This window comes from Engraulis encrasicolus, chromosome 11 (genome assembly GCF_034702125.1).
Source record: "Engraulis encrasicolus isolate BLACKSEA-1 chromosome 11, IST_EnEncr_1.0, whole genome shotgun sequence".
In the NCBI taxonomy this organism is placed as follows: Eukaryota; Metazoa; Chordata; class Actinopteri; order Clupeiformes; family Engraulidae; genus Engraulis; species Engraulis encrasicolus.
This window is the reverse complement of record NC_085867.1, coordinates 415,130-435,680: the sequence shown is the minus strand read 5'-3', so window position 1 is coordinate 435,680 and position 20,551 is coordinate 415,130. Positions and strand designations below refer to the sequence as shown.

General features: G+C 42.5%; 1 protein-coding gene across 1 annotated transcript in view; it reads right to left on the bottom strand.

Moving 5' to 3' along the window:
• Positions 1-5,928: 5,928 nt before the first annotated feature.
• The window catches only part of LOC134458637 (NACHT, LRR and PYD domains-containing protein 1b allele 5-like), a 49,776-nt gene continuing 35,153 nt past the window's right edge, over positions 5,929-20,551 (bottom strand). The window contains exons 11-15 of the mRNA XM_063211066.1: positions 17,222-17,401; positions 16,846-16,998; positions 15,932-16,108; positions 7,022-7,893; positions 5,929-6,548 (exon numbers count right to left, since the gene is read on the bottom strand). Of these exons, the coding sequence (XP_063067136.1) occupies positions 6,241-6,548; positions 7,022-7,893; positions 15,932-16,108; positions 16,846-16,998; positions 17,222-17,401 (1,690 nt within the window). The 3' untranslated portion in view covers positions 5,929-6,240. The remainder of the gene's footprint in view (positions 6,549-7,021; positions 7,894-15,931; positions 16,109-16,845; positions 16,999-17,221; positions 17,402-20,551) is intronic.

The following is a 20,551-nucleotide window of genomic DNA, read 5'->3' as shown; positions in this document are numbered from 1 at the left end:
TTAAATGCACTGGTACAATCCTCCCCAGAAAACACATAGTACCCCAGAAGAGTACTGCAGTAGTCACTACCAAGCTCTGTGGCAAGTTCAGTTATGTTCACAAGCTTCCGCTGTTTACCTGTGCCAATATCTAAGAAGATAGTCAGGCTAATTGAATGAGAGTGATGCAGAAGGATAAAAAAGATGTCAGAGTCGGGTGTCCTTACAACAGCTGATGTAAAACCCAGAGCTGCTGCATGGTGAAGGTAGAGCACTACCCTTGTATCCGTTTCTTCCTGGTTTGACCTCAAGGAGTGGAGCTCCTTCAACTGGATCTAAAATCATGAGGAAAATGTACATAATTATTAATGGCTTTTTAAATATCAATCACACTATACTGTAGCTGTTGTACTTAAGAGCTGCATTATTTGTTCACTTACTTGCTCATCCTCACTGTTTATCAAATGGTAGGCTTTCCCCTCTACACAAATGATTGCAGTCTCACATTTCTTTAAACTGGGTGATGCCTCCTTGCTACTCCATACTTTCAGAAGCAGTTTGCATAGTTGAACTTTATTTTCCTCATTGGCCAAGAAAAGCTTAAAATCAATGGGTTTCCTTGTAGCTGGTCCATCCAATATGAACTTCTCAGATGAACCCCGCCTTGCCCTCTCCTGTGCCTTGATGGAATCTGGTTCGTAACAATCAGTTGAAAAAATGAAGTTCTTCTTGAAGGACATGATATCCAGAATTTGGATACAGATTTGGCCAAATGTATGGGGAATGTTTGTGAGAGCATGTAGGAGTGCCATGCCATCCTGGATGTACATTGCATCTTTAGGATAGGCCACATCTTGATCACACTCCTCTAAGAGGAAATGAACCATAGCTGCTTTGTTTGTCTTAGCAAAACAAACCATCACATGTTCCAAGACTGTGTGGTATGGGACTGAGTGAGTAGCACATCAGTTCTTGAAGATCAAGAGGTTTTTCCAGAAGCTGTGATTTGACAAGAAGCATGAATGCCAAATTGCTCTGCTCTTGGTACTGAACTTGCTACAAAGAAAACATGGACAGACAAGTATTATTGAAGACAATGGCATAAAGCAAAAATACTTTGTGATGTTTAGATAAATCTATACAAACAGATGTTGTATTAAAGGTGACTTAACACCAATCAAATTTAACACTACTCAACCTGATATTCACCTTGCCCTTTGTAGATGTCAGAGTGATGCTCTTACTGCATGCTTCCATTGTCAGTAGTTTTTGTCTTGGGATGGGATCAAAGAAGTTTTTTACTCTTTCACTGTGAAGACGCTCCTTGACAAAGGCCTCCTTAATTTTCTTTCCAACTTCCTCAGCTCGGAGAACATCATACTCAATCTCTTTTGAAACCGGCGCCCCGGATGCAATGCAGTAGAGATGTTCTTTGTCTGGGATAGTGAAAGGATTTGTGAAACTCCTGATTGCTGTTATGGTTTGTTGAACTGCCTCCTCACTTTTTTTGATCTGTGCAGCCGCAAGATCCCTGTGTTTCCCATTCTTTGGGTACTCTGGGTCATCAATCATGTCACACATCTCTAAAGTTTTCTCATAAAATTGAGTGCGCACAGACATGGTGCGACACCAGCGCTGGTATGCTCCAAAATTGTGGAACAGTCCTGATAGGCCACCTACAGAGTTTACCAAAAATACATTTCTGTAATTCACACAATATCAAACATTTATAAACAATATACTATACAAAACAATATAACACATTTTTACCTGCTGATTTGGAGAACTTCATGAATGTCTCTTCCATGGTTTTGTCAACAGCGCTGAGTGATCCTGGTATCAAAGACCGTGCCACTGCAATGGCTCCCTTTTTCAGCAGCTCTGTTGCACCTGGATGTGTTGTCTCTAGATTGGTGAGGAATATGTCTAGCCAGACCAAATACCTACAGCAAAAAATTGTGAGGTTTAAATGTTAATCTAATGTTAAAGTAACATCTCAATGTATATTATTTGCACAATGTAATTTTTTTTCTATAATTACCTGGAATAATTCTGACCATCGAATGCAAAAAACAGGTCAGCCATCTTTCCATTGCATTTGTGAAACAGCTCCAGGTTGTTTGTTTTCACTGAGTATTGCAGCATGTATACAAGGTGACAATGCTTGATGAAGGACAACCAAAATGCAGCTGTCTTTCCCAGATGACCATGTGCAACTTTGTTCTCATAATCTCTGTACTTCTTCACTGCCTCCTGTGTTGAGGGATCCTGCAGTGCAACATCAAGATTTTCCCTGGAGCAACACTCGATCAAGTCCAGTATGGCCTGTGGACTGTGTATCTGAATGTTTTCCTCCTTGATGAATTGTTCCAACATTAATCTTTCCATTGCTTCACACACACATTTCAGGCAAAATAGTGCTTTTGAATAAGCCTTCCCGCTGATAACACTTTTAAGGCATCCACTTGTTACCAGCTGAGCCTCCAAAAGAATTTCTGCGTATCCTGATCCACGACACTTGTGACCTGTGATCATTCCCATGTAATTCATGGCTGTATGAAATTGGCCTGGAAGAATGATGTGATTCTTGTATTTTTCAGGCCACTGCCATACAAGTGGAAGTGCCTTCATACATACACCAAGGTCAAAGGTATTAATGACATACTTCTGTCTGCCCTCCTCTGTACCAGCAACCTCAGCTGTGGCTTCCTCTGCACGTTTAAGCAGCTCTTGTACTGTAGAGTACTGTGTGATAGGTTGATGGATGGGTGTGAAGTAGTCAATTGTTGACTTCCTATTGGGCACATCTCCAGTGGCAGATATAAATCCACCAAGGGCAGGCACGGGTTGTTTGCCATCACTGCCCACCATCCTGCAAATGAGCCAGGCATAGTACTCCTGCATTTTGGATTCATAAATTTGCTCATTTTGTGTGGGGTGTGTAAAGGATGCACCCGGTGGAAATGTTGGCCCAACTCTCTTGTAAATGGTGACCTCTGGGAGGGGTCTTGGTGGATCTGCCTTCAAGTGTCTCTCCTTGGACTTAATGGATCTTGGCACCCTCCTCTCCTCTGTCTGTTCAAATCCAGGGTTAATTTCCTGAATCATAATTCCAGCTGCACTGTTTCACAATGTTGGACCCATGCACATTGGTGAGGATTTTGTTTAGATTGTCCCACTCACAGTGAAACAGGGCATTGCCTTCACCAGTGACAACTTGAGGTGTGAGGTATGTAGACATGTCATCAATGGCCATTGTCATTGCCGTCTCTAGCTCCAAACCAAAGGTGTACGATTCACAGTGCCCCAGCTTATAAAGTATGGTTGTTAGCTGTTTGCTTCGGTAGAGATGGCGAATAGTACTGCAAAGAAGAATGTGCTTTGGTAGCTTCCATTCACCATTTGTGGCAGCACGGCACATGTCTTGACCAATTGAGAGTATGAGTCTGTAGAATTTGCCCTCTACAGCCTCAGGTGCACCAGTAAATACAAGAGCAAGGAACCTAACAAGCTCGTCTGGTAGTATGCCAGGGTTAATATCCAAATCATTTGCTTCTGGAGGCCAGGGTATTTCTTTTGATTCTCTGTATGATTTTTTTATGAGGGCACGCATATGGAGAGCCACTTCTGCATCCTTGTCAACAGAACCAAGCTTGTAGGAGTATGCCACTGCATCAGCTACTGTTATGTCCTTCGAGTAAATAAGATTGGAAGACACACAGCCTTTATCACTTACTTTGGTGAAACCAATTTGATCACTGATTGAATGTTTTTGCAGGCGCCGCATTAGTTTTTCACTTCTGTAATTTGGATTTGGATAGCTGCTTCTCTCCAGTTGTTCTGTGTAAAGAAGTCGTAGTGATGAAAGCTTCATGATGTTTTTTTGGTCAATTACATTCTCACAGAGGACCTGCAATACAGAATCAAAAGCATCCTTGTGTGCTGCAGTCAGACGGGTTTGCTCTGTTTCTTGACTCTGCCTTCGTTTCTGTTTCAAATGGTTTTTGTAAGTGTCACAAAATTTGTCACGACATGAAGGATGGCACTGAGCTTCAGCAGCATGTAGATCTTTTCCATGAACCTGTCGATATAGGCGCATTTGTCCTAGTTCTTGTGCTTGCAATTCAATCTTCTGCCATGCAGAATCTTTATGCTTCCATGAGGCAAACTTCACCGGCCTTTCAGTTTTTCCATTCACCTTTATTTCAAGCTTTTCACAGAATATACATTCAGGGGGAAATAATGGTGATTCACTTTCAGTTGGCCTGAACTTTTTCCTTGGAGAATGGTGGCGGGTCCCAGATGTTGATGGTTCATTTGATGTAAGGACTGAAGAGTCTTTCAAACGACTCAAACTCAAGTGAAAGCGTTGGTAACACTGCCTGTGATAGCCGTATGTATCAAGATCCAAACCTTCCAGTGTAGTAGGAATAAAATTACATACCGTTTCCATTCGATGAACTGATCCTGTTGGCTGAGCAAGTCGTTTGTCACGGACTGTGAGGAGCTGTGACAGCTTTTCATGTGGATCTCCTTTGATTTTCTTGAATGTTGTGAAGTTTCCATGGTCAATCCCATCTATGTGTAAGATACATATCTGAACTCCTTGTTGAGAGGAACCAGTTTTTGCCTTTGACTTTGGCATATTTTCGGTGCCGTCCAGCTACATACCACGCTCAATGTGTGCACGGGAAAATTAATCATCTCTATTTCAGTTAGTTGGTTACTTCAGTGCCCTACCACACATAAACCCCAACATTCTAAACTGTCAGTTATGACAGTTACCAATAGAATGTTCTAGACTGCAACTGCCAAAAAAGATATAGACTATTAATTCAACTCAACAACCTCAGGCTGACACGGCACACTTAACTGTGGTGATTTTGTGGAGTGTTTGCATTATTATTTCCCGGGACATTTTGGAAACACCTCTTGTGAACATTTTCAATATTATTTCCAGCTTTTAAGCTTTCACTTTACCCTCCAATTTCGCATTATAGCACAAGTGTAGTGATGTCCATTGTCAAGAGAGAGAGAGAGAGAGAGAGAGAGATAGAGAGAGAGAGAGAGAGACTGTGTGTGTGTGTGTGTGTGTGTGTCTGTCTGTCTGTCTGTCTGTCTGTCTGTCTGTCTGTCTGTCTGTCTGTGTCTGTGTCTGGGAAAATGTTTTGAATGTGTATGATTTCAAGATCTGACTGTATGGTTCAATGGTATGGCTCCAACGAAATTTAACTAATTGGCATTTGCAGAGACCATGAATCATGCCATTAAATATAGCCTACTTAGGTATGTTTCATGGGTAGACTAGGTTCAATGACAATGTGTTTAGTGATCACCTGATGGTAATGAATTAATTCAGTAACAAATTAATGCATTGGCATTCAACTTTGCAACATTTATGGACAATTTCCCATTCGGAATTGCCTAATTTTTTATATTTTTTAGATAATTTAAGCAATAACATAGTCAAAAACTGTTTCTATCAATAAATTAACCCCTCTAATCAATTCCCCATGTTGTATTTACATGAAAAAGTGGTCTCATTTGTCTTTATATCATGTCTGGTTGAAAAGTTATATGAATTGTTGAATTTCTTAATTGTAATTCTCGCTATTGCACAGGTTCTAAAAACAGCCCTGAAAAACAGTCATGGGACAATTTGCAGCGATGCTAACATCTTTTATTGTTAACTAGACATATAAAGGAGTCTAAAAAAATGGGTCTCAACAACAAGTACAGGGGGTGCGCGTGGACCCCCTCTGGTGACTAGACTATAGGGGTGTACCTATGGTTACTGTTACTGCTCTGGCATTGCGATTACAATTAAAATATCCAAAATCACGACACAAGCTTTTGACTGCCATTTTGTCATTTGTATTCATCACAGACCTCCCAAAATCACAAATAGTGCATTGTGTAGACTTGAAATATGACGTTTAAACGCAAAAACGTATTTTTACATTTTGGTATACAACGTATGGGCGTGAAAAACTCAATGTACTCAATGTGTTAAATTGTTGCGCAAGTAATTACAAGCAATATCGTTAGTTTAACTGTAGAGAGGCTGTTTTTTTAAAGCCATGGGTGTCATTCTGGGATTGTTGAAGGGGTGTCTCAATTCGAAGGGGTTGAGTTTCAAGCCCTATTTGACTGGACGAGGGGCAAGGGTAAGGCGTAGGGGTAGAAGTTAGTAATGGGATTTAGCTAGATCATTTGGTTTCTACCCTCATCAGAGCAGGTTCAAGATTTCTGTAAGAGCCTTCATCTTGCAGTCCACAGCTCCTCCACTAGATGGGGTTGCTGTGTTTGTAGGACTGTGTAGAAGGCCAGTTTGCCTTGACCACCAGCTGAGCGCAGGCCCTCAAACAAGAGCCTCATTTTGCCCTGAGTGGTGGCAGCAACCTGGATGTTGGAGTAGGTCTCCTGGCCAATGACCTTCTGAGAGAGGAGCTGGTCTGCTATGGGCATCACCTCTGTGACCCTCTGGATGAGCTGCGCCCTCTTCTCCTCCAGAGAGGCAGCGGCCAACAGGGGGTCCACGGGGGTCCTGCTGGGCTGCTGTGGAGGACCTGTCAAGGAGCCGGTTATGAAGACCAAAATTAGTATTGTTACTACCAACCTGGTTTGTGTCTGTGTGTGGTGGAACTCACACTATTCCAGCTGTTCAACAAACGGCAACACTCATGACCCAGTAATGTAAATATAGTTGTAAAATTCTTTCTACACGTGTTTATTCATAAGGCAAGCTAACTAATGATAGTAACATCCAAGTTTGCTTGAATGAAATCTTACATTCAAACATGTGATATATCATTATAAAATGCACTGTGCTCGCCGTGGGAAATTTGCATAAACTTCAGGAACTGAAATTTTTGATGTGCGGCAACTATCCTAGTCTTCATGCTGAAATCCTAACAAACCTTTCGTGGACGTCACTGCATTGAATTTAATGGATTTGCGCCCATGCAGTCGGCCTGTCTGTGTGTGTGTGTCCACGCACAGGTGTGTGTGTGTGTGTGTGTGTGATTGTAATTGTAAGTACCAGCTGTGTGCTCAAACTCTTCTTCCCACACGGGCAACTCCCTGTTGGCTGAAATGAACAGCTGCATGTTGAAGGAGGAAGGTCCTGGATCAGGAAGCTTCACCTTGAAGAAGTTGGGGGTGTCGCTGCTGTACCTCAGCACCAGATGATCTCGGTTGATCTTAGAGGTACAGTCTGTGGCCAGGCTGTAGGACTGATTCATCAGAAGGGGTTTGCTGGGGTGCGAATTGTCCATCCACTCCCCCTTCAATTTCGCCTCATCTCGCTCCACCCTGTCCTTCAGATTGGCGTCCTCAGGTAGCAGGTAAGAGCGGTAGACCTGACGGTTCTCACTGCACTGGTACACCAGCACCTTGGAGTGCACCGTCACAGGGAACAGCAGAGAGGTGACATAATAGAGAATACCGAGAGGAGAGAGGGAGGGCTGGGGAAGCCTGGCATGGTGTCGGGTCAGCTCACACACCTCCATACACACTCCGTTGTCTTGGCCATGCAAGACTCTCACAGCATCACACACAGATGCCTCACCAGCCCCCAGACACAGGAAATGGGGCAGGTGGATCTCCTCCAGCTCTCCTGACGTGAGCTTGATGTCCATCAGAGGACCAGCTGGACTGCACTGCATGTGGGCCAGCTCTTTAGCAAAGGCATGCCAGTCCATGAAGTGGTACTGCAAGTTGATTGGACCAGGAGATAACCAGCGCAGACCAGACAGAGAGCACTCATAGCTCCCTGCAGCAGAGCTCAGGCTGTAGGTTGAGACGCTCTTCTCTGTGGAAACCTCCGGCTCCACCAGGACCCAGTGGCTGGTGTCTGAAACTTCAGCACAGCATTCACAGCCCTGTGTGTCACCACTGTGGTCATCATCATCCCTACACACACACACACACACACACACACACACACACACACACACACACACACACACACACACACACACACACACACACACACACACACACACACACACACACACACACACACACACAATGTGGTGGTCTCTTAAATATCAGTATTACGTTACATTACATTACACTTAGCAGACGCTTTTAACCTGCGCCCCTCTGAGCTTAGGAACAGCCCACCGTGCTTGAATAATAAAGTGTGTTTTGATATCATCTTTCCTAGTCCTCTCACACGAAGGGAGAGGGGGAGGGAAGGGTGGAACTAGGAGTGAAGATGTCAATGCGCCGAAGTTGAAGTTACTACGCCTTTCATTACAGTTCCATTTCTTTATCCAGATAGGAAATCGCCACGTTTCATTTTGTGCAACTACTTTTGGATCAGTTAACTAGTCATGCAAGGCTGTTTGGTCACTCAGGTAAGTGCTGAAAGAGTGTTGCAGTGACAAAGAGCTCTCAAATGCGGTTGCCGGCTCCGCGAGTGAAAGTCTCAGATTCGCATGTGCGCAATTGTGAATGGAAGTGTATGCAGGTGTCCATGTAGGCCTATGTGCTAATATCTGCTGTGTTTGTGAAAAGGTGGGACTGACTTTTCACACTCCATCTTGAAAAGAAAGATTTCTATCTAATCAGTAACTTTTTGTGTTGTCTTCGTCTTGGTGTTCAATGAGCCTTAGCATCATAAAGCGCACCATTCCACCAAGAGAACACTGTAATAGTCACTGAGAAAACTTTGTATAGTACTACATTACTTTTAACTACCATAGTACTACACGATTACAACTTCACTACAATAGTACTACACTACTATGACTTTACTAGCATTGCATTACACAATGACATTACACAGACTTAGACTCTTTAGCCATGTCTTAACAGGCTATTGAACTGAATATTGAATGTAAAGTGTTTCAAAAATAAATCAGGAAAATAATGATACAATAGCTGTATATACAGTGAGTCCAATATGTATTTGATCCCTTCCTGATTTTCCCAGTTTGCACACTAATAAAGACATGACTAGTCTTTAAATGTAATGATAACATGTATTCTAACATGTAGAGACAGAATATCAAAAATAAATTCCAGAAAATAACTATAAAGAATATTTTTTTATTGTTTTGTATTTAATGTAGGCAAATAAGTATTTGACCCCTATAGCCAAAGAAGACAAAGTACTTTGTGGCAAAGTCCTAGTTCTCTAGAACTCATATGCTTCTTTTAGATCATGACAATGTTGGGCATACATTAGAAATTATTTTTGCCAACTTCTCTTTGCACATTATATCTAAAACATGAACAGTCTGTGACTGTAGCTTGGCAATTGGGAGGTTCAGTTCCCTCCATAGGATTGCTATGGGGTTAATGTTTGGAGGCTGTTTAGTTCACTTCATAACTTTAATATGCTTCTTCTTGAGCCACTGCTTCGTCGCTTTGGCTGTATGTTGCATATTATTGTCATGTTGGGAGATCCAAAACTGGCCCACCTTCAGTCTAGTGGTGGAGGGAAGGACGCTTGCACTCAGGATTGCACATTACATGTCTCCTTCCATCCATCCATTGGCGATGTCAAGTTGTCCTGTGCCTTGGCCAGACAAACACCCTCAAACCATAATGATACCACTTTCATGCATGATGGTGAGTGTTCTTGGGATCATAGGCAGCTGTTCTCTTTCTCAAAACACATTGAATTGTGTTAATGCCAAACATCTTGATTTTGGTTTCATCTGATTACAGCACCTCCTTATCATATCAAAAAACAGTCTGATGTTCATTGGCAAACCTCAGGTGGGACTGCACAGGTTTGTGCACTACAGGATTTTAATCCTCCGTGGCATTAAGTGCTACCAATTGTTTTCTCAGTGATTTTGGTCCCAGATGATAGCATTGCCTGGTTCATCCCGTACAGGTCTAGGGTGCTTTCTTTCTGTTCTCATGATTATTGAATCCATACAAAAGGTCCTGTATAGAAGCCCAGACAGGCTGATGGATGGTCATTTTGTATTCCTTAGATTTCAGAAGAAATGCATCAACAGTTGGGTCCTTAATACCCAGTCTCTTTCTTGTGACTTTGTAGCCCATTTCCTCTTTGTTCAGGTCTAAAATCTTGTCCCTGATATCCTTTGACCGCTTGTTGGTCTTTCCCATGTTGGTGAGGTTGCAGTCTGAATGGTGGACTGATGGTGGACTGATTCTGCTTCTGCTGATTCAATGTGTCTCTTATGCATGTTAGTATGTGCATGTGTTCTTAATTCAGATGAGGAGTTGATAGGAAGTGCCTATCTGGTCTGTGGGACCGGAACTGTTATCAGTTGGCAGGGGATCAAATACTTATTTTTCTCAGTGAAATAGAAATTAATTAATATATATTCTCTTAAGTTAATTTCTATATTTTCTTTTTGATATTCTGCCTCTACATATTAAAATACATATTATCATTACATGCATTGACTGATCATGTCTTTGTTAGTAGGCAAACCAACAAAATCAGCAAGGGATCAAATACTTATTGGACTCACTGTATATGCTGCTTGTTTCCACATCGTAATAGATCTGATCCGATTAGTCTGATCAGAATGAAGTGTATATATTAACATGACCTCAAAAGTTTGAATACGTGTCACACACATTTAGTGGTTAGTAACAGTAGGCCTAGTCATATGTATAAACACTGAGATAGTTATGGAATTATTCGTTGCTTCATTTATATTTTTGTTTTTATGAAAGTGCAGCAGGAAGCGACACTGTTTGTCATTTGTTAAACTGTGACATGATTCACATTTATAATTCACATTTACAGTTCTGATCTGATCAACGAAATCTTTTCAGATCGGGCCATAAAACAAGGAGATTCCTGTTCGGGTTAAAAAAATCATTTCAAGTCATTTTCCTTGTATGACTTGTAACAATGTTACCACTGTGATCGCATAAATGGATGCCAATTGTGCATGACTGGAGGAGAGCAGACTGCATTGACCTCTCCCGCTCGAACACCTGTCTGAGTTAATGGAGCGAGTCATCCCCTTTTTTGCTTATGGGTAGATGACAGTTAGGCAGAAAAAACTATTTTTTTTTACAAAACATTGTTTATGAGGGTAAAAAGTACATGTCTACATAGTGCAGCAATTAATCTTTCAAAAAATCCAAGTGGTCACAATTTTGGTCTATTAATTGATTATTTATTTACGTTGATAAAGCAATTTGCTGAAAATATGTCCTTTGGTGTGACATTAAGAAATAAATATGTTAAGTAATGTAGAAATGTTTTAGTTTTACATTGTTACACTCTTCATATTTATTGATTTTTTTTGAAGTCTTAGATTAATGAGAAATAACCATTTAAGGATCCCCCCCCCCCTCCCCCCAAATGTGAGATTATTAGAAACCTTCGAGGAAATAAAGGGATATCTTTCTTTTTAAATGTTCAAAATTGTCCGAATTTATACTAACATTTCAGGGATGATAATTTGTTCTTCCCTAATGCAATATTCAGTGTTTATCAAATGTATTGTTGAGCTCAAACAAATATTTGAGCATTTTAAAAATGTCACACCGTAGGACATTCATGTCACACTAAAGGACAGAAATGCAAAACTGAGCCTGAAACAAATGTATCAACATGATTATTTTGTCTTTTGATCATAATGTAATGTTGTAGTCAATATTGACCTACACTTTATGCTTATAAATCTTTAAGTCATAGATTATCAGCCTATTGTAACACTTAATGACAGCCATGCGGTCATTAAAATTAACCTGCAGAGCTCATAAGCAGGCGCGTAACTATAGGCGGTGCAGCCGGTGCAGCCGCACCGGGGCCCGAGACCACTGAGGGGCCCGCGAGCGGGCCCTGCGAAGTGGATCGCGGGCCCCCCCATATAACTCTATACCCGGTAGATAGGAGTCAAGAAATGCATAGGCATTGTATCCTGTGCGCTACATTGATCTAATGTCCAGACACTATTTATAGACCGTGTCAGACTCCCACAAGACGGTGGGAATTTACAGCATTAAATAAATTGCAAATTGACACTTTTAGTTACTATATTGCTACAGGTCATTACATGGGCAGTGAAATTGTTCAGACAAATGTTTCAAATAGCAATAAAGGTAACACATGAACGCTATATGTGTGCATTTTATTTTTTACATTGCGGCCAGGGATTGTGGGATATATATTTTCATACACTATCATTGGCTGTATGTAAACAGGGAGCGCGAGTCGCCAGTGGTAACGTTCTGTTTGGAATTACCACATGATTGATTCCCTTACCAAATTAAATGCATGCAGTCGAACGTGGACTCTTTTGTTCTCATCTTATCCATGTTGTAGTAGTAGGCTATGCGTTGTTGGCTTGAAGGCGGAATATAAAATGAGTTTAGTCACTTCATTCGCCAAGAATAGAGATGGCTACTGGCTAGCAAGAACATCCTATGGATATTAGACCTCCTTGGATATTATCTGAGAAGATTTCAAAGACGCTACGAAGAAGGTAAGGACAGGTTTCCCTATAATAATGTCCGCCGCGGCATTATATTGATTTCATATCACTCATCTCCTTCAGGGATTTTCCAATTGTTGTCACTTTCTAGTCCAGTAGTCTGGGTTCGGCAGGGTCTGGCTAAACGAAAGAGACGAGGCACATTTTTAATGGTGTCCATTCTAGTTTGTAATCTGTGACAGCGGTATTGCTGTAGTTATTCCCAGCGTTGTAACTTAGTTGTGTGTTCTCCAATTGACAACTAGTTGTGCTGACTTGCTAACAGCACCTCCACTCCATGTTGATTTTATCATCTAGCGTTTCTCCTGTTAGCATTATATAAGTTAAGTTCTTCTGTTAGCTTGGCTATGTTACGAAGTGGACTCTGGAGTTGTCAGCTAGGGGAGGGGAGAAAGAAATCTAAATAAGTGGACGATTCTGTGTGCGTGTGTAGAGCTCTATCTGCGTATGTTTTACTGGTGGGCTGTCACCAATGTGTTGTCATGGTTGTCTTGGATGTTGTGTATCCACTCCTTGGTATCCACCCATGCACCGTCTCCATCTTTTCCCATGTTTTTGGTAGCCGGGACCGTCTTCCATAACCAGCGTTGCATATTGTGCCGTTATTTGATGATGCCAAAGGACGCAAATGGCACCTTGTGTATGTGGGGTAGTGGAATATTGAAATCATTATGAAGGCATATTCTGTTGATTGTGCCATCTATCTTTTAAGTCCTTAGTGTTATTTTTTTTGATGAAGTTTAAACTGGGGTGCTTAAGATCAGCATGGGTGACTCCCTCGTCTGTGTAGCCTGCTGTCAGCAGGCACCGTGCGCTCGCAAGCACACACGCAGCCCCCTGTCCCTGTCTCTCTAGACACATTCCAAAAGCCTTTCTTTGCGTTTGTCCTGTTGTTGTTTTTTTGGGACAGATAACTTAAATACTCTATGATGTAAATGTGCACATCGTTGCAGCATTCACAATGCTGTTGCAATTGCAAAGAAAATAGCCCACCCTTTCACCCGTAATGGCTAGATAAAATATCCTAAAATTAGCACAACCTCCGGGGGCCCGTGTTGGATACTCGCACCGGGGCCCGTGACTGAGTTGTTACGCCGCTGCTCATAAGACTCATACTGAAGTGTGACGTTGGCATGACCATTACACCTCCCCCTCTTTGTATGCTCTGACTGTCACACCATTAAGCCTGTAGTGTGTAGTGGCCAGTGCCTGTTTGGTATCTCAAGCTGGACAGCACATTTATGCTATATTGAGCTCTCCACAGCATACTTTATTCATCTATACTTCTCTATAATCTTTCACTCATCTTTCCTTCACTGTTACCGTTGTATTTTATGGTTTCAAAGCACCATTAATGACATTTTATATCCTTTGACAGTATCTAGAATCAACAGCAAATATTCATCAACAATGCATCAAAGTATAAATTCCAATGGCCAATAAAAGAACAAGTAATTTCAATACATAATATTTATACAGCTCCAGGCCTTTTTATTAGAATAGCATGAAAAAGTTGATTTATTTCCATAATTCCATCAATAATGTTAAACTGTCATGGATTGTAGATTCATGGCCCAGTTTTTTTTTAACTATTCCAGTATAAAAAGAAGATAATCTGCACACTTCAGGTCTATTTTTGTGCAAAGAAACTATTCCAATCATTAAATTTTTTCTTTTTATATACGTTGGCCTTCCAGCTAAAAAAAAACATGAATTGGGAAATTTGCATCATTAGAATATTACAATAAAATCACGTTTTTCTTCATCAAAATTCGGGTCACATTAAATCAGTTGAAATTTGGTACTTTCTACATAACATGCAATGTTCAATACTTGGATAGAACTCTCTCTGTCTTAATAACGGCCATGATGCGTTTAACATTGAAGTCAATGGCAAAAACAGTGCATGGGAGTTATGGAAGCCCAGATATCCTTGATGCTTTGCTGTCAGCTGTTCTTGTTTGTTGACCTGATGTCCCACACTTCACTCTTCAATATATCCTGTAGATTTCCATGCCACGTTTTGATGTCAACTCACCAGTTTAATTCTAACTCAACAGAAATAAAACCCCATTCATTTTCAATGGGGTTTCATTTCTGGTTATTTAGAATTAAACTGGTGAGTTAACATTAATTGTGATTGTAACACAATTACACAAACTGAACGAGAGTAGGCTAGATATTGACAGTTTGAGTTTGACAATCTTCAAAATGCATATCACACGGAATGTTTTGCAATTATGGCACAGGCAAGATTTCTGGAAGTTGTTTATGTGTTCCATGTAATGCGTGAGGAAATGTAGGCTATGTCGGGCTGGAAGGCTACTCACACAATGTCTCTTCACCTCAAACAATAACGTATCTTTAGTCTACCACTTATGAAAAAGCACTCAAACAACACCTACCACGGCAGAGAGATTAATGTTTTCAGAATGCAAACTCTGTTCATATTTAGGTCTGCTGATAGCAACAGGTGGAGAAGAGAAGCGACTGGAGCGCAGTCTGAAAGCGGCTGTCAATCAAGCGCTATGGTGACGTGCATACCCAAACTCCAAACCCATATTTTGAGAATAGATTAACGTGCAATGTTTTCTTTATCACATTATCGCAGCACGTTAACGCTGATAACGGCCCACCACTAATTACAACATGCTGCTTATAATGCTGCTACTCCACATCTCACCACTTTGTATATAACTGTTATTACTGTTACTATTAATACTGTCACTATTATTATTGTCTTATTATTGTATGTCTCCCATTCTATTTTATTTTGTCTTTTCTACATGTTAAATGTTAATTGTTTATTTGTATTTATTATTAATAACGTATTGTTGCTAGTTCATAACTTTTACCTGTCCTGTCTTGCACTTTATGTCAGTCTGTAAAATATCAGTCCTGTGTACGTATGTCTATGTCTTGGCATGGTATAGAGAGAGAAATGTAATTTCATTTTCCTTGTGTGACCTGTGCATATGAAGGAAGTTACAATAAAAGCTGAAGAGCTAGCAGATCACACAGAGAAGAGATAGAGGATGGAGGGATGAACAGACTAGCCTCGCGACGCCATCCTCTGTACTCCACCCAAGCCTCGAGCTCGGTTCTCTCAGTGTTTCGCCAATCAGCAAACAGTTGAGAGTGGTGACGTAGAACTCACCCGCGAGCTCAGTTACTGATTTGTTAAAGTAACTATATTCACACTTTCGTTTTGTTATTATTATGCTTTTGCGACGCTATAAAGTAACAGGCATGCTAATAAAGCACAATATGGGTTTTGATTTGAGTTTGGAACTTCAATTAATTTAAATGATAGAGTAAGATCAGACCATCTCCCATCATCCATGGAGACGGATTCCTCATGGTTTTTGCCAGACTAATTGATGGAGTCAATAGTCGGCAATTCGCCCAGGCTATGAACAGACCCCAGGAAAGACAGTGAAAGACAACCTGCATGTGGTGTGGATTGGAGTGGGGAGGAGCTTAAGGATGCTGGGATAGCTACTCACTCTTGACTGTGCTGTTGGTGGTCAGCAGACGGTGTCGTCACTCCTGAGTCCTCCAGAACTCTGCAGCTCAGAAACAGCTGCCACTTATATGGGTCAAAAGGATCGGGGTCACATCTGATCTTCACCCTGTAGAACACCATCATCACGCTGTCAGTCTCAGACCTGAGGGTTGCATTTCTATAAAATGCCACAATTTGAAAGTTCACATCTCACGACTCACATCCACACACTATACAAACCTATGGTCGTTGCGAGACTCATGATTGACCTGCGATTGATCAAGAAATCGGGCCGACTCCCAAAAAGTCATGCGAGTGACAAATCGTGGCAAAATCAGGCAAAAATACTTATTTGTAGACATGACAAACAAACAGTGAAGAACAAATTGTACAAAGGTAAAGGCTCAGATGATCTACAAACTACAGAAAACCCAAGAGGGGGAAAAACAGGCAGAAACAGAGAGTATATTTACAGGGAGACAGACTTACAGAACAAACACAATCAGACAGGACAGAAAACACAAATGGGGGCATTGAAAACGTTAACTAAAGCACATGGACAGCAAACAAAATGGGTGGAAAGCAAAGGAAACACAGTCCAAAAACAACACAAATACTCTACAGTAAATCCGGACAGTGTGTGTGTATGCCTATACTGTATGTATGTGCCTCTCTCTCTCTCTGTCTCCCCCTCTATGTGTGTGTGTGTGTGTGTGTGTGTGTGTGTGTGTGTGTGTGTGTGTGTGTGTGTGTGTGTGTGTGTGTGTGTGTGTGTGTGTGTGTGTGTGTGTGTGTGTGTGTGTGTGTGTGTGTGTGTGTACAGTGGTTCTATAATGATGTCACAAAGGAAAACAGGGTCTGTGGAACAGTAAATCAAAGTTATTGGTCTGAAGTCTCCAGTAGTGCTGAACTCACTGGTAGTGTGGGTCACTCTGCAGAGCAGTCAGCTTGTCAGCAGAAGATTCATCAGGTATAGAGACACGCTCCAGCTCCAACTGTGTGAGGCAGGAGGAGTGTGAGGTCAGGGCAGAGGCCAGATGAGAAACGCTCTTATCTGGCAGGGGACACCTATACAGCCTGGGAGAGACACCAGGTTACACTTACACATCATCACTAGACACACACACATCATCACTAGACACACACACACACAGACACAGACACAGACACAGACACAGACACAGACACACACACACACACACACACACACACACACACACACACACACACACACACACACACACACACACACACACACACACACACACACACACACAGAAGGGATGCTTACCACAGTGTCTCCAGTTTGCAATTGGGATGACAAAGAGCAGAACATAAAAGTTCCACTGCAGAGTCCTGCAGGTCTTTGTTACTGTTCTCCAGCTGCAACTGTGTGAGATGTGAGGAGTGTGATGTCAGGGCAGAGGCCAGATAAGAAATACTCTTCTCTGACAGGGGACCGCCATACAACCTGGGAGAGACATCAGGTTACAGTAAGACAATATACACATTAAAGCTACACACACACACACACACACACACACACACACACACACACACACACACACACACACACACACACACACACACACACACACACACACACACACACACACACACACCAGAGGCGGTTCTTAATGTAAGCACTTGAAGCACGGCTTACCAATATAAAAGCGACAAACGCGACATCCGAATTTAAACCCTTCATCCTGTTGACGTGATTCAGCTGTCTGTGTTGTCTGCTACTGGCGGTTCTTATAAAACTGGTTAAACAGCGACACCACAGTGGCTATCGAGAAACACTGTTTAACAGCGATGGTGAAACACGTTACTACAGCAAATGAAGCACAAATTCTAAATGACTTGGAGTCAATGGCAGAGAATCTGTTTTTTAATTGGCTTTCCGCCGATGCCCCGCCACGTTTTGAAGCACATTTTGATTGTGCTCATACCAATAGCGCACCGGACAATATGATTGACAGATGAGTTGATGAATCATAACTCGATCTGACACCTTACGTTTACATTGGATTCAGGAAGTAGAGCTCAGGCAGACGTGATGTTTACATTTTTTACTGAAGCCAGTTGCTTTTATGATAATCTCGAAGATGACAACACATTTGAACTGCAATCAAAGTTTTCAAGAAACTTTTGTGTTTTGGATGTGGACAAATCATGGAGTAGAACTTTGGGACATATCAAGAAGAAACGAATGAATAATATGCAGATAACATGAACCACACACCGTCAGTTAGTTGAAGAGAATAGCCTAGCTAAACGGCAGCACAATATGCTTTTCTTGATTAGCTATGATATCACATGGATTACAAACGGGAACGTGGATAATAATTTTGAAAACATGTTGGATCCGGCGGCGGCGCACGTAGGTTGCAGCAGCCCCTTGCTTTCCCAACTTTCAGTGTTTATTTGTGTTAAAATGTGTCTTTCGAAATGTCTATCGTCTGAAAATATGTCGGAACGCACGTACAGTCGGCAACAGCTGTTGCAGATAAGAATGGACAACTTAAGCAATGTATTGGATGTACCAACGAAGACTCTGGAAGAACTAGGAATTCTGCGGCGGCATAGGACTACATCGGACCCGTCTGCCTCGCCTACACGGGGACACCGAAAGCGATGCTCCAGAATTAGGAAAAGGGGCAAACGAGGTGGCGTCGAGACACGGCTTGCAGCCAACCCAACTCGTCCAGCAATACCATCAATTCTCTTGGCAAACGTCAGATCTCTGGACAATAAGATGGATGACATACGGATACTAAGATCAGCGAACAAAACCGTGAGGAACTGCTGCGTTACGGTGTTCACCGAATCATGGCTGAACGACGGCATACCCGATTCGGCTTTACAACTGGAACAACTAACGTGCCACCGAGCGGACAGAGCCCTTGCAGAGAAAAAACGAGGGGGAGGAATATGTGTCTACACACATGATGCTTGGTGCAATAATGCTATGGTAGTACAGAGGCACTGCTCTCCACGAGTGGAGTTCATGATCATCAAGTGCCGACCCTTCTATTTACCCAGAGAAATATCCGCTATCCTATTAGTCGCCGTCTACCTCGCTCCCAGCAACAACAACAGTGTCAAAAGCGAGGCACTGAACGAGCTGCATCGGGGCATCAGTGAACAACAAGATGCACACCCAGATGCCTTCACAGTGGTCCTGGGAGATTTCAACCACGGAAATCTCAAAACAGTACTTCCAAAATTTCATCAACATGTCAACTTCCCAACAAGAGAACAAAACACCCTGGACCTCGTTTACACAAATCAGAAGAGAGCATACAAGGCAAAGCCCATCCCCCACATTGGATCATCAGACCACACAACGATCCTGCTACTGCCAGCTTACAGACAAAGGGCAAAACTCACCAAACCAGTTCAGAAGGAGGTGAGAAAATGGCCTGAGGGAGCCATCTCACGACTACAGGACTGCTTTGAAACCACAGACTGGGACATTTTCAAAACAGCTGCCACCCACAGCAATCACATTGACATTGAGGAGTACACAGACACCGTGACCTCCTACATCACAAAATGCATCGATGATGTTACAGAAATAAAACACATCACCACCAGGGCCAACCAGAAGCCATGGTTCACAGGAGACGTTCACCGACTGCTGAGGGCCAGAGACAAAGCCTTCAGAGCAGGAGACGTAGCTGGCCTAAAGACAGCAAGGGCAAACCTGTCCCAGGGCATCAGGAAAGCAAAAAAGGAATACTCAGACAAAATAACAACACACTTCAAAGACAGCAGAGATGCACAGAGCCTGTGGCAGGGCATACAGGCCATCACGGACTATAAGCCTGCACCACGAAGCTGTGACAACAACACCTCTCTGCTAAACGACCTGAACAGTTTCTTTGCCCGCTTTGAAGCACAAAATGACACTCACCCACAGAAAACTCCCCCCCATGATCAACCCCTTTACCTGTCCTCTGCCAGTGTTAAGAGGACACTGGCCACCATCAACCCACGCAAAGCAGCTGGCCCAGACAACATACCAGGCCGAGTGTTGAAGGATTGTGCAGAAGAGCTGAAGGATGTCTTCACAGACATCTTTAACATCTCTCTGGAGCAAGCAGTCATCCCATCACTTTTCAAAGCTGCTACCATCATACCTGTGCCGAAGAAATCATCACCATCATGCTTCAATGACTACCGTCCTGTAGCACTGACGCCCATAATCATGAAGTGCTTCGAACGGCTAGTCCTGTCACACATCAAAGCCACCTTACCCCCCACCCTGGACCCCTACCAGTTCGCATACCGAGCCAAGCGATCCACGGAGGATGCAATTTGCTCTGCCCTCCATCCAGCCCTCACCCACTTGGACAAAAAAGACTCATATGTGAGAATGCTGTTCATTGACTTCAGTTCAGCATTCAATACCATAATACCACAACAACTCATCAGAAAACTGGACAAACTAGGTTTCAGCACCTCCCTCTGCAACTGGCTGCTGGACTTCCTGATGCAAAGACCACAAGCAGTACGGGTAGGGAACAACACCTCAAGCACCCTGACCCTGAGCACGGGGGCTCCGCAAGGTTGTGTTCTCAGCCCCCTGCTGTTCACGCTGCTGACACACGACTGC